General features: G+C 33.8%; 1 protein-coding gene across 2 annotated transcripts in view; it reads right to left on the bottom strand.

Annotated features, from left to right (window-relative positions):
* KYNU (kynureninase) overlaps nucleotides 1-15,241 on the bottom strand; it is a 103,377-nt gene that overhangs the window by 44,496 nt on the left and 43,640 nt on the right. For both annotated transcript variants that reach the window (XM_084891911.1, XM_084891910.1), the window contains exons 5-8: nucleotides 14,984-15,045; nucleotides 13,166-13,237; nucleotides 11,617-11,691; nucleotides 8,427-8,573 (exon numbers count right to left, since the gene is read on the bottom strand). In XM_084891911.1, the coding sequence (XP_084748037.1) occupies nucleotides 8,427-8,573; nucleotides 11,617-11,691; nucleotides 13,166-13,237; nucleotides 14,984-15,045 (356 nt within the window). The remainder of the gene's footprint in view (nucleotides 1-8,426; nucleotides 8,574-11,616; nucleotides 11,692-13,165; nucleotides 13,238-14,983; nucleotides 15,046-15,241) is intronic.

Here is a 15,241-nt window from a genome sequence, read left to right as displayed (position 1 = left end):
GTAATTGGAGGTTGGTGGGGAGCATGGGAGTATTTTGCTAATAAAATTTAAGGGGAAAGTGTCAGTTAAAAAGAGCTAACAACTACATGGTGAAAAAGCAAGTAAAGGATTTGAGAGAGAAAGAAAACAAAAGTTTTTGAGACCCTAAAGGGCTAATTGTAGGTGAAAACATTTTTCCTATCTAAGGATGTGCTTTCAATAGCATTGTCAGCTTCTTCTTCTTTCTTTTTTTTTTAATTGAAAAAATAGTGACTATTTTCTCTATTGTCATCAGTAAGTAGAAAACTAAAGGGGAAGAATAAAACAGTGAGTCTTCTTGAGTCTTTCTCCAGCTGCCAAGGACGTTAGTTTGATTTATCTCAGATACTCAAGATGGGAAAAGTAGTTCAAGGTAAATTTTCAAGCTTAATTTTGATCATTTAATATATCATCACTTAATGAAGCAGTCTGCATGACCTACATGTGTCAAAGAATAAAAATGGAATTTAAAAGACAACTCAAAATTTACAAAAATGTATCTTGATTATTATAGTAGTTAACCCTTATCTGTAATTCTTTTTTTTTTCTGGTTCTGTTTAAATGGAACAGAATTGTGATTCTTATGCAATATGAGATCCATCTTCTTGATGTAACTCACTTATCCTTTCACTGGCCAAACAGGCCTGTATTTAAAGATAATCAGCAATGTGCAGAACACAACCAGGAATCCAGCAATTTTGTGGGTCCCACCCCCAATCAGTCATTCAATACTCTACTGACATAAACTTCTAAAATTTGAAAATTAAGATCGGCATAGAAATAATTACAAGACAGTGCCAAGGTGGACATAATACATTTCCCATCATGCTATAAAATTAAAACAGAAAGATAGAGGTAACCTGGACACAGACAGGCACAAACATTTTTATGAAGATTAAGAATTGAACATCCTTTACAGGCGTTAGTCAAGTAACATATGAGCTTGGTCTATAAAAAATACTTCACTTTTCCACTTATTGTAAGAATCCTGCAACATGAACATAAAGGTATATGCCCCTGTCACCATGCTTTGGTGCTAGGTCAATAGGTGCAGGTGGGAATTGTTGGAACTTCTTAAGTCCCATCTAATGGACAGAGCACTTGTCACTCATTATTCTATAGGAATGTTGCCACTCATTATTCTATAAGAATGTTGGTCCAGTGTTGCCAAGCTTATATTTTTTAAGAAGATATCTGAAACCAACAGCTTAATATTTTTTAATTTAACTTAATAATTTTTCCATTACCATTTACCCCATCTATGCCCTCTTCCAACTTCCTCCACCCTCTTTCCCACAATCACCGCACTATTATCCATGTCCATGAGTTCAAAATGAATTTTTAAAAATAAATGAATAAGCAAAACAGACATAGACCCAGAAATATAGAGAACAAGCTGATGATTGACAAAGGGGAAGGAGTGTTGGAATGAAATTATAAAAAAAAAAAATCAATGAAATCTTCCCCTCCATCCCCCTGCTTCCCTAAAAAAGGATTGTGCAATAAAATCCACATGGCATATGAGAAAAATGGCTTTGGGGACAACACTCAAAAACTTGGATAGAAACCTTTCATTTTTTTTTTTCACACACAAAAAAATGGATAGAAACCTTATAAAGATGACAACACAATCTTTCACATGTTAAATGATTAAGAAATATAATAAATGGGTAGAAGTCTTGAATAGCCTTTTTTTCCAAAGAAGACAGACAGATGGCCAATAGGCACATGAAAACATACTCAACATCACTAATCATCAGGGAACTGCCAAAATGAGATATCACCTGTCAGAATGGCAATTATTAAAAAAAAAAAATTAAAACAAACAAGTATTTGTGAGGATGTAGAGAAATGTGATTCTTCATACACTGTTAGTGGATATGTAAATGGTACAGCCAATATGGAAAACAGCAAGGAGTTTCTTTGAAAACTTCAAAATGCAACTACCATATGATCCAGCAATTGCTCTTGTGGGTGTTTAACCAAAAGAATCCAAAGCACTAATTTGAATCCAAATAATAAATTATGTTCATTGAAGTATTATTTAAAATAGCCAAGATATGAAAACAACTCAAGTTTCCATTTATTGATGAATGGGTAAACAAGATGTGCTACATATATATAATCTAATATTATTCAGGCATAAAAAAGAATGAAATATTCCCATTTATGACATGGATGAATCTAAATAAAGTAAGTCAGAGAAAGACAAATATTGTATGATTTCACTAAAATGTAAAATCTAGAAAACAAAATAAATGAATAAACAAAATCTAAACAGACTCACAGATTTAAGAAACATACTAGTGATTGCCAGAGAGGAGAGAGGTTGGGGGTTAGTAAAATAGTTGAAGGGAATTATACAATCACTCAGTTATAAAATAATAAGTCATCTGTGTATTATAAAGGATAAGGAATATAGCAATCTTCTATATATATATATAAAAGCCTAATATGTAAAGTGTCCCCTCAGGAGTTTGACAAGGAGATTGGAAGTTCAATTGCTCACTATGATGTGCGCTGACCACCAGGGGGCAGTGCATAATGAAGGAAAGCCCTGGCTGGCAGCTGGCAGTTGGGGAAAAGAGGCCCCAGTTGGCAGCTGGAAGGACCCAATTGGCCCTGATCACTAGTCAGGCCTAGGGACTCTACCCATGCAAGAATTTTGTTCACTGGGCCTCTAGTAATAGTATAATAACTTTGTATGGTGACAGATGATAACTAGCCTTATCATAGGGATCACTTTTTAATGTATATAAATGTAAAATCACTATGATGTACTCCTGAAACGGGTAGGATATTTTATGTCAATTATACATTAATTAAAAAAAACATTAAAAAACTACGATGTGCGATTATTACAAATTAATCATATCTGCTTTTGGTGAGAATGGTGAGCAATAGAAACTCTCATGTATGCTGATGGCAGTATATGCCAGATTGATACAACCCTTTGGAAAATTAGTATTATTGATTAAAAATGATCATACACATACTTAATGTTCTGAGAATTCCTCTTCTAGCTACATACTTAACAGAGATGTGTATTTATAAGAATGCTCAGAGTAGCATTTATTTTAATAGCTCTCAAATAGGAAAAAACACACTTAATTGTCTATCCTGATTAGGCTGGCTAGAAATAGTGATCTATTTCATACACTGTAATAATATACTGAAATTAGAAAAATAAAACTACTGCTACATGTAACATGAATAAATATTACAAATGTAATAGTAATCAAATGTCAGACACAAAATAATACATATTATAATATTATAAATATATATATATATATTTATTTTGTATATACATTGTAGACATATATATATCTCTGTACTAATAAAAGTGTAATATGCTAATTAGACCAGGAGTTCTATGCATATGTATATACAATACATTTATATACATATATTTATATAAAGTTCAAAGATGGACAAAGCTAATATACAGGGTGTCCCAAAAATGTATACACACTTAAACAGCTAATAGCTCCATTGATGTTTCTTTCTTTTCAGATTTAACTCATTAAAATTTTTTAAAAATATATTTTATTGATTTTTTACAGAGAGGAAGGGAGAGAGATAGAGAGCTAGAAACATCGATGAGAGAGAAACATCAACCAGCTGCCTCTTGCACACCCCCTACCGAGGATGTGCCCACAACCAACGTACATGCCCCTGACTGGAATTGAACCTAGGACCTTTCAGTTCGCAGACAGACGCTCTACCACTGAGCCAAATCAGTTTTGGCTTAACTCATTAAAATTAATAATTATTCAAAGTGTGTGCATTCATTTTTTGGGACACCCTGTATATATTGGGTCGGCAGCTAAGTAATTGCGGGTTTCACACATATATGGCTTCAGTTGAATTTTTAGGTTTGCAGACGTAGTACAAATGTAAAACACATTTTGTTATTTGATAGTTGGCTATTCAGCTGTTAATCAGTAAAAAAAGTTTTTTGATCTGTTTTGTAGTTTTCGTTTGGCGTTCGTTGAAAAATGGAAAATCAAAAGGAACATTTTCGTCATATTTTGCTTTTTTATTTCCGCAAAGGGAAAACGCATCGCAAGCTCATAAAAAGTTATGTGCTGTTTATGGTGACGAAGCCTTAAAAGAACGGCAGTGTCAAAATTGGTTTGCCAAATTTCGTTCTGGTGATTTTTCACTCAAAGATGAAAAACGCTCTGGTCGTCCAGTTGAAGTTGATGACGCCCTAATCAAAGCAATAATCAATTCAGACTGTCACAGTACAACACGTGAGATTGCAGAGAAGCTTCATGTATCACATACATGCATTGAAAATCACTTAAAACAACTTGGCTATGTTCAAAAACTCGATACATGGGTTCCTCACGAACTGAAAGAATCACAGTTAACGCAACGCATTAGCAGCTGCGATTTGCTAAAGAAACGTAATGAAAATGATCCATTTTTAAAACGACTGATAACTGGCGATGAAAAATGGGTTGTTTACAACAATATCAAGTGGAAAAGATCGTGGAGCAGGCCAGGTGAACCAACTCAAACAACATCAAAAGCTGATATTCATCAAAAGAAGGTTTTGTTATCAGTTTGGTGGGATTACAAAGGAATTGTCTACTTTGAACTCTTACCACCCAACCGAACGATCAATTCTGATGTCTACATTGAACAACTAACGAAATTAAACAATGCAGTTGAAGAAAAGCGGCCCGAATTGACAAATCGAAAAGGTGTTGTATTCCATCATGACAATGCAAGGCCACACACATCTTTGGTCACTCGGGAAAAATTAATGGAGCTTGGTTGGGATGTTTTGCCACATCCACCATATAGTCCTGACCTTGCACCATCTGATTACTTTTTGTTTCGATCTTTACAAAACTCCTTGAATGGTAAAAATTTCAATAATGATGATGATGTCAAATCGTACCTGATTCAGTTTTTTGCTAATAAAAACCAGAAGTTTTTTGAACGTGGGATTATGATGCTGCCTGAAAGATGGCAAAAGGTCATTGATCAAAATGGGCAATACATTACAGAATAAAGTTATTTAGTTCCATGAAAAAATTGTCTTTGATTTTCTTTTTAAAATCCGCAATTACTTAGTTGCCGACCCAATAGAAGTCAAGAGAGTGGTACCTTTGGAAAGAGAGGTAACAGGCAGTATTTAGAAGAAAGCACAATAAGGGATTCTGAGTGCTATAAATGTTTTAGAATTTTTTTTTGCTATAGGTATGATGGTTTTAAGGATTCAAAATAACTCATCAAGCCACTTATGATTTCTCTCTTTTTCTCATGCATGCATTTATTTAATATGTTCTTCACAATTTCTGTTACTTTCCTTTTACATAAATGTAAAGTTCTTACTTCAAAATACTCTTGTTGTTTTATTGCTCCATCCAACATCATTTTTGTTTCCAACCATACGCATATCTAAAAACTTTCCTCTTTTTTTTTTTTTTAATCTCACTGAGCCACTCCTAACAGCCTTTTCTAGAATTTCCTATCTCTCTCTTGCTTGACACCTTTAATATTCTCTCTGCCTCTCTTTCAGCTTTATCTTCATTGACCACTCAAGAGATCTGTCTGTCTACATTTTAAGAACTTTCCTCAACCTCCAATGACAATAGGGGGGTAGGGGGTGTTGTATAGCATAAATGTTTGTTAGTACCATTTTATAATGGATCTATCTAAGTCTCCTATGTCACCATTTAACTTCCATAGTATATCAGTTCTTTGTGGTTACATTTAGATGGAACTGCTCATTCATATCTTAATTTGTCTGAAAACTCCAAGAGAACTTCAGTTGGTAGGCACTTATCATATTGTTTAAGTGAACAGAAGCATGCAAAATGCTGAGAGAATGGTTTTAACATTCAAAGTAGTGAAGAATGAGAATTACAGATAATAACTAAGTAAACAAATGTATTTTTATTTTTAATGAAAATAAAGAAAATGAATTTCTGAGCCACTTTCTGTAACTTCATATTGAAGCCTTATGAAGGGGGAGGTGACCACTTAACAGCAGAAGGTGTGTGCAACCCAATAGATATTTTATCCTCTTCTATGTCTACACTGAATTTATGAACTGGGTCTTGTTATCTCAAAATAACACTTCTGAAAACAGAGACTCAGGAAAGGTAAGTAATTTGCTTGAAATCATATAACAATTAAATGATGTAGCCAAGATGAACCACAGTCTGTGTGATTGATTCCAAAACCCATGGTCTTTCTTCTCTGTCTCTGGCTCATTTCTATGAAGGTTAATGAGACGTGTGTGTATACGGAGGGATTTGGGGACTGCTGATTACTGGTATAACATTTTAAAATATTAATTTTATTGGCTTCCCTTTATTTTGGTGCTTAACATTTAATATCTAAATTAAGAAGACATTATCTTTATATCTTTCTTAATGCACCACTTTCACAGTTATCTATCAAACCAGTTGGAAGTCATGGTTGGAAGTTCCTAGAGACTGCTGATAACGGTGCTAAATTTCTTTTCATTAGTTCCATTCATTAGCTTCAATAACTTAATATATTAGGTAGAACTCACACATAGATTAATTCCATGACTTATTAGTGTTCAGAACAAAACTTGATTGTCACCTTTTAAATACATGACTTCATTGCCGAATCAAATAGAACTGCTATTTAAGGATTTTTTTCTATTCTATATAGTTGTTGTTTTTTTTATTATTTAAAGTATTACAAATAGTAGAACATGTCTCCTTTTTCACCTATTGACCTTTCCCCAGTCCTCCCACGCCCACCTCCCACACATGCCCTCACCCCCCTGGTGTCTGTGTCCAGTGGTTATGCTTATATGTATGCATACAACTCATTTGTCTAATCTCTTACTGAACCCCCCCAACCCTTCCCTGCCTTCCCACTGAAGTTTGACAGTCTGTTCAATGCTTCTTTGTCTCTGTACCTATTTTTGTCCAACACTTTATGCGGTTCATTGTATTCCACAAATGAGTGAGATCATGTGATATTTATCTTTCTCTGACTGGCTTAATTCTCTTAGCATAATGCTTTCCAGTTCTATCCATGCTGTTGCAAATGATAAGAATTCCTTCTTCTTCTTCTTCTTTTTTTTTTTTTTTTTTTTTTTTTTTTTTTTTTTTTTTACAGCAGCATAGCATTCCATTGTGTAGATGACAAAAGAGGCAAGAACATACAATGGAGTCAAAATAGTCCCTTCAATAAATGGTGTTGGGGAAATTGGACAGATTATATATATATATATGAAACTAGACCACCAACTTACACCATACCACAAAAATAAACTCAAAATGGATAAAGAACTTAAACATAAGATGAAAAATCATAAAAATCTTAGAAGAAGCCATAGGCAGCAAAATGGCAGACACATGTCATAGCAATATCTTTACTGATACAGCTCCTAGGGCAATGAAACAAAGGAGAAAATAAACAAATGCAACTACATCAAAATTAAAAGCTTCTGCACACACACACACACAAAAACAACACACAAAAAAACCAAAAACAAAAACACCATCAATAAAACAACAAGAGAGCCCACTGAATGGGATAACATATTTGTCAATGTTATCTTTGATAAGGGTTTAATCTCCAAAATTTATTGGAAACTCCTGCAATTTAACAAAAGGAAGATAAACAATCCAATAAAAAAAATGGGCAAAAAACCTAAATAGACACTTTTTCAAAGAGGACATACAGAAGGCCAAGAGACATATTTAAGGATTTTAAATCCAAATTGTAACTGTTGAGTGTTGCTCCTCTCTAGTCTCTCTCTCTCTCTCTCTCTCTCTCTCTCTCTCTCTCTCTCTCTCTCTCTCTCTCTTTTTTCCTTTTTTTTTTAAAGCAAACATATATTAAAAAATAACTTTTTTACAGAAGCATATATAAAAGGACACAATTTAAAAATGGTAAACAATTTAAGTATGATTTGGTAATACTTATGAAAAAGCTCTTATTATAGGTGGTGTAATTTCTTAAGATTATTACAGATAAAAATGACTTCCTTAAGGTAAACTGTGCAAAACTCAATCTACTGATAAAATTTTATTCTGCATCTCTCCTTTTCAAGACTGAATTATATTTATAATGAGTTACAGTGTGACAAACAGCCTTAGCATGTAGTTACTATCCTAAATATTCTATCTGCTCCCTACAGGTGATATCACTGCTGCCTAGAGGTAAACATTGGGACATTAGAAGATGCTAGCAAGGAGGTGAGACCAAAGAAGTGATAAAAAGAGGTTTAAAGGGAAATGCCTAAAGCACAAAGGATTATAAGTTTTTTATATGTAAAGCTTTCTCTCTTTTTTAAACTCTTTAAATATTTTTATATAGACACAAAGGTATTTCACTAGAAGTGCAGTCAGTAGGGTGATGTGTGAGGTGCTGTGAGAAGGAGCAAATGACGTGCATACCTTTGCTTGTCCGGCTTTTGTGATGGCAGGCATATCAAAGTGCTGTCCAGTGTAATAATGCAGCCCACTAAACAGGATCACTGCAATTGAGTCTCCTTCCTTCTCAATTACTTCAAGGATATCTTCTGTTCTCCAGGTTTCTTCCCCCTAAAGGCACAATAATACATTTCTCACTTCATATTTTCCAATCTAAAATTCACCATGAGCACTTTCCCGCCATAAGTAAGTCAAATGTAATTTTTTTTTCCAAATTAAAGATCTCCCAAAATTTGACAAGAGAGAGGCATTTGAGCATGATTTCTAAATAATGATAATAAAATAGTAAAAAGAGTTTTACAAAGTATAATTTTTTTGCAGAACCCAATTTATTTTCCAACTAATTGTTGCTATTTGCATACCTATAAATTGTTTCCTTCTTATTCCCATCCAATAAAATGCAGAAAGTACAAGTCCATGAAATATTACATATCAAAAGGAATTTCTGAGAAATAATTATTCACTTATCAATCTAATATTGTGAATTTTTGGTAGAATAAAAATACTTATGCATCTTTCATCTGAATATAACCTAACTGGTCTCTTCTACTAACTTAAGTGTTAAATCTCCTTCACAGCAGTCCAAACATCAAGACCAAACATGAAAAAAAATCAGTAAAACTCGATTATTAAGGTAATTTTCTGCACATCTCCCCACATAATACCAATGATTGGTTACTTAGTGAAAATTGTACATGAATTTAGATTTGGTCTTGCAAGCAACTTGAAAAAATAAAAAGAAATCAGCTAAATATAAAATATCAAATTGTATCATAACAATTTTATCTATTTATGAAATCTTCAGAAATATTCTCCAGTGCTAAATCTCACATGATTTTGAGGTGAAAGCATCACTAATTATATTAATATTAGAAGGATTTGAGGGAATTCCATTATTCATGTTTTCCTTTAGTTATTTTTTTAATAATTCTTGCTATTTGCTAGTTATTGAATCTCATGTAGGCCAAAATAATAGTATATTTGTAATACATATTCTAGTTTCTACTAGAAGCTTAGAATTTGTTTACAAAATGGAAATCTATAAAAATAGTATTGATATTGAAATCTTTGAGTTCCTCAAGATGTGTACTTTATTTTTTTTAAAATATATTTTATTGATTTTTTACAGAGAGGAAGGGAGAGAGATAGAGAGCCAGAAACGTCAATGAGAGAGAAACATCGACCAGCCGCCTCTTGCACACCCCGTACCGGGGATGTGCCCGCAACCAATGTACATGCCCTTGACCGGAATCGAACCTAGGACCTTTCAGTCCGCAGACCGATGCTCTACCACTGAGCCAAACCGGTTTCGGCAAGATGTGTACTTTATAAATTAAAAGGGTTTCAGTAATTTTAAAAAAAGTCTTCTAAGTAAAATGAATAATATAATAATCTAAATCTCTTTTTATTTAAGATCAGAAGTCAGCTGATCATTGCTTTGCTCTCACATTTCTTTAAGGAATCTAATATGGTTTGACTACCATAGTTTCAAAAAATAGTAAGGACAGTACTCTATATACTAATACTTATTATTTTTTTTTAAGAATCAGTATTAAGCAAATAAATATATTTGTTTAAGATAGGATATAGCCTGGCTGGTATGGCTCAGTGGTTAAGTGTCGACCTATGAACCAGGAAGTCAAGGTTTAATTCCTGGCCAGAGCACAGGCCCCGGTTGTGGCGTAGGTCTGTGCAAAAGGCAACTCATTGATGATTCTCTCTCGTCACTGATGTTTCTATCTCTCCCTCTCCTTTCCTCTCTGAAATCAAGATAGATAGATAGATAGATAGATAGATAGATAGATAGATAGATAGATATAGATATGGCAATAATTTTTAACTCGTGTGCTGCAAGGATTTTTAAATATGCAACACTCAGCTATTTAGTCAGGGGCACTGACCTTGTGTCAAATAAAAAAAAAAAAGACAATAGTCAACACAACAATAGCCATCAGATGTGAATGAATCAAAATTATACCTATTTTTTTTGTCAGATCAGCAAAAAGTATATTTTTTGATGTGCCACAGAATTTTAGTAACTTGTTTGTATGCTCCATGAGGTGAAAAAGGTTGAAAATCTCTCTTGTTGACTTGCTCTAATCTAGTAATGCTAAAGAGTGCTCCAAGATTATGATTACCTCATGAGTCTTCATATCACTTGTCACTTTTAACATTTAGACTTGTGATATGTGAGTTGCTATATTCCTTTTTGTGGGGAATTAGCTATTTATACATGCCTATAGGGAAAAGAATATCCTCTCACAGGTGTGGAAACTTCCCATTTCCTTAATTTATTGCATGTTGGCAGATAGAAGTGAATGAAGTGGATTTTAATTCCTCACCATGTTCTCTGTTGAACGAAATAATTGCTCAAACAGACTGGCAGCATCATTTGTGAACTTAACAACATGTATTCTATGTGGATATCCTGGTGTGGAATTTCACAAGCTGCACCAGGGTCTCTATGTCAAAGTTTCTACAACTTACTAGCAGCTTTATATCTCTGTCAATGTAAAGTGTGCATTATTTCAGATCTTACACATACTGTCAAGTCTGATGAGCTGTTTCCTTTGTTACCTATTTAAATATGAAGGGATCTCAGAGAGATAAAATCCCTAAGTCCCTAACCCGGTAAGTTGGTGGGTCTGGGATTGCTCAGGGGTAGATCAGCCACTAATGAAGCACGAGCTCTTACGACTACATCACATCCCTTTCCACACCATAGTCCAAGCTCAAACGAAGATATTTGATACTTGGATTAAGAAGAGACATAAAAGATGGCATTATTCAGTTCCAAAAAATATCACTGGTTTTTAATATGATTTAATGGCATCCACAGGCAATGGCATCTGAAATTGAAAATGATATATGCAATTTGCCATCCTCACCCATCCCACTGAAGAATATGGCAGATTCCAGTGCTATTAACAGTAAACGAATTTGCTTGTAATATGACTAGCCCTTGGAAAATGAAAACAAATATACTTTTGAGTTAATCCCCCATTTTAAACAAAATGACCTGTTACTGAATTATAGGTTTTTCTTTAAACGTTCTTAAAAGTTCCATTAAGATAATGAAGCTAGTAAACATCTAAAGAAAATAATCAATACTAAACAGAAGCATGATGAATATATATTTCTCTTTCTCATATACCTCTCTTGGCTTTACAATCCGCATACTTTTCTCAATGTTGAGTCCATGAAGTTGAAGCTGTGATTCAATAGCATACTGAAAAATAAGGATAACTTATTAAATCACAGTGCACAGGCTTTGGCTTCAAATATATCTGAAAATAAATAGTAAGCCCTGGCCAGTGTGGGTCAGTTGTTTGGACATTGTCTCACACTCCCAAATTGTTGCCAGTTAGATTTCTGCTCTAGGCACATATGCAGATTGGGGCTCAGTCCTCCATAGGGGACATGCAGGAGGCAGCTGATCATTGTTTTGCTCTTACATCAATGTCTCACTCTCTCTCACCCTCTCCCTTCCTCTCTCTCTCTCTCTCTCTCTCTCTCTCTCTCTCTCTCTCTCTCTCTCAAAAAGAAAATACATAAATAAATCATAAATAAATAAAATCAATTAGAAAATCTAAAATAAATAAATAAATAAATAGCAATAAATGTATGTGATTATACCCAAGGCCAAGGTTAAAAGTGACTAAACACAATACATTAGAGAACAACTGCTTAATATAATTTGTATGCAGGAATCTGAACATTCTTTGAAACACTAAATAATAGAGATAAATGGAAACATAGGAGTCCACTAGACTTCAGAGAGTTACAAGAGATTTTTGGAATAAGAAGTCAAATCACCAAGGCAAGTCAAAATTCTAAAATATAACCAAAGCACAGTGTGGACTTGCTAGGCTTGAACAGAGACTATGCAAATGGCTCCTAGAGAAAGTAAACTAGTAAAAGGAAAGAAACTAAAAAAGTTCCTTGTAATAAGACTACAAGATCTGAATGGGTTGCAATAATAGTAACCCCAGATTTTTTCAAGATATTAATTAAAATTTTGATCCTTTTTAGTATGGTAATGCTATTAATGTGGGCATAATTAAATAACTTAAAGTTACAAGATGTGGGCTAGTACAGTTAACAGTGATAATATAAAGACGGAACTTGAGTTTCTCTATGAGTAAAACTGAAATGCACAATATACTTTTATCTGTGTCTGTGTCTGGAGCAATCTAACTTCTTATCAACTAAATTGCTGATAAAGTAGCATGCCTTTTTCAATGAACCACAATAATTTTTTTAAATTTCAAATTATTTACTCAATACTTCTAGCATGCTATAAAAATGGACAAATAAAATTTCATATTACTATTCTGTGTAGCCAAAGGAATAAGCACTAGGATATGTATCGGTATGATTTTGTAAAATAAAAGAGCAACAAGAATTAACAAAACATTTATAACTGCACTTGATTTAGACCAGCAGTTTGTTGAATGTTGTTTGAAAAGACTAATAAATCAATGTTCCTGTTCAATTCTTTCCTCCCCTAGCTCATGTTTTACTTGAACAAAGGAAATAAAGCTATAATTTATTTTTAAAATGCCTAAATCAAAAGCATTTGACAGATCTTTTTATTCTAAGTTTACTTAGAAAAGACGAGGGAATAAACATTCAAGTAAGGCAAATGATATGCTTCCCTAGGAGGAATAGACAGAATATAAATATAATTTGAAGAATCTCACATGATCTGAAGGGAAGGCTTTGGCTTCAAGAAGAATTTTGTACCGTTTTGGTGTCGGCTTAAAAAACGATAACTGCAATGAAAAGGATTTATTGAGAAAAGCATTAATGCACAATTACACATTTGGTTAGTTTATACTATACTTTCATTTCATAATCTCTAGCATTTAAAAGGCATTAATTAATTGCAGGTGTCTGTCAAAGGTACCTTTTCAATTAGCCTCATTTCCAATGAATTATAAAGAGAAAGAAGAGACTGGCAAATTCAAGAGAAAATGTGAATCAGAAAGTATAAGTTCTCCGACTTTATTTAAACTTTAATTGAAAAACTATCTCCCTAATGCACTAAATGGTAATATCTCTATTGTGAGACTGAAATATCAGTCTTATTGATATTGATTTATCTTCCACCACTGTTTTGGTTTCTACTACATACTATTTGCACTGCTTTATTCTTTTATAGGATTTTATTTTAGGTCCAATTAAAACGTCCTTTAGCCCTAACATGAAATGTTTCACATTCGCAGGGGCACCAGAAAAAAGTGGCTCACTCATTCACTGGGGCCCTTTTTTGTTGTTGTTCCAGAGCTCATGAAGAATGAGGCTGGTGATAATAGCAATTAAAATGATCGCTACTGTTAATTACGTGTTTAGCATGGGTGCTAAAGCAATTTTCACATATGATCACATTTTATACTAATGCATAGCTGCAAGGTAGCTATTATTATCCTCATTTTTTTGCAAAGGAGAAAATTAAGATTTAAACACCTCAAAAAACATCCAAATTCAAACAGGCATTAAGTATCTTAGCTAGAAGTCAACCCAGGTATGTCTGAACTTAAAACTATGCTTTTTTACTATGATACTTAGTATACTCCATAAGCCAGTTCCTTCAGTCATATTTAATAATCATGTCTCCATTTTACTAAAAGAAAATATCAATGAGTTCACTGCGCATCTTAGTCATGTAGACATGATTACAAAAACATATTTAAAATGAAAAATATTTACAAAGCAATCAAGCAAGTACTATAGATACCAAAATTCAAATCAAGAATGTATTTGACACTTATTAAATACTTCGGTTTGGCTCAATGGATAGAGTGGATTTAGTGTCTGCCCTCAGACTGAAGGGTCCCGGGTTCGATTCCAGTCCAGGCCATATACCTGGGTTGTAGGCTCGATTATAGGCTTGATTGCCAGCCCTGGTCGGGCGAGTACAGTAGATAACCAATCAAATGTGTCTCTCTCACATCAATGTTTCTCTCTCTCCCTTTTTCTCCCCCTCCTTCCGCTCTCTCTATAAGAATCAATGGAAAAGTATCCTTGAATGAGGATTAACAAAAAAGAAGAAGCACCTTAAACACAGAAACTCATTTCAGGTACTAGGTCCCTTTTCTCCAGTTTAGTTCTATTTTCACATTCTGTTTTAAACTAGTTCCAAAAAATAATCTACAAAACCATACTGATCCATAATCCCCCCTGCTGAAGTCCAGCATATTGAAAAACTGTCTTTCTAAAAAGCTCAGTGATTGCTTGCATTTGCATGTCATGGTTTTGTGTGCTTGCAAGCGGTTTTGCTTTTCACCCACTGTGACTCCTGTTCCTTATGTTCTAAGGAAAGAGCTCTTTGCAAGAGTCAACTCTCCCATAAGTATGTAGAAGCTTACCAGGGTCCAGCATGTCCTTCTAAAAATGAAAATAGCCTCACCACTTATTTTTAAGTAATTAAATCACCAGATGCTCATGAATTAAAGATAGAAAAATGTCAGGTTCTGTAAATGAATGTGTACAAAACCTTGATGAGAGAAGAAACTTACCAGTAGAAGATGCAAATTAACAGTCAAAGCATTCATTAGGACTATTTCTTTCTCATTGGCTCCTGCAAAGAAACATCATAATTTAAATTTTTCTATTAGTGTTAAAGATACTTGGAAAAACAGAGTAGGAAGGCTTTACTCCTTCATCTTTAGTGTTTTCAGAGATAAGGACATATTTGATGTGTTATCAGAAGGAAATGGAAGTTTTCCCACTTGGCTCATTTTATCAAACTATATCTGGACTTATATGTACATAGC

The sequence above is a fragment of the Pipistrellus hanaki genome (genome assembly GCF_964339955.1).
Source record: "Pipistrellus hanaki genome assembly, chromosome: 8".
NCBI classification, from domain to species: domain Eukaryota; kingdom Metazoa; phylum Chordata; class Mammalia; order Chiroptera; family Vespertilionidae; genus Pipistrellus; species Pipistrellus hanaki.
This window is presented reverse-complemented; position numbering and strand designations above follow the sequence as displayed.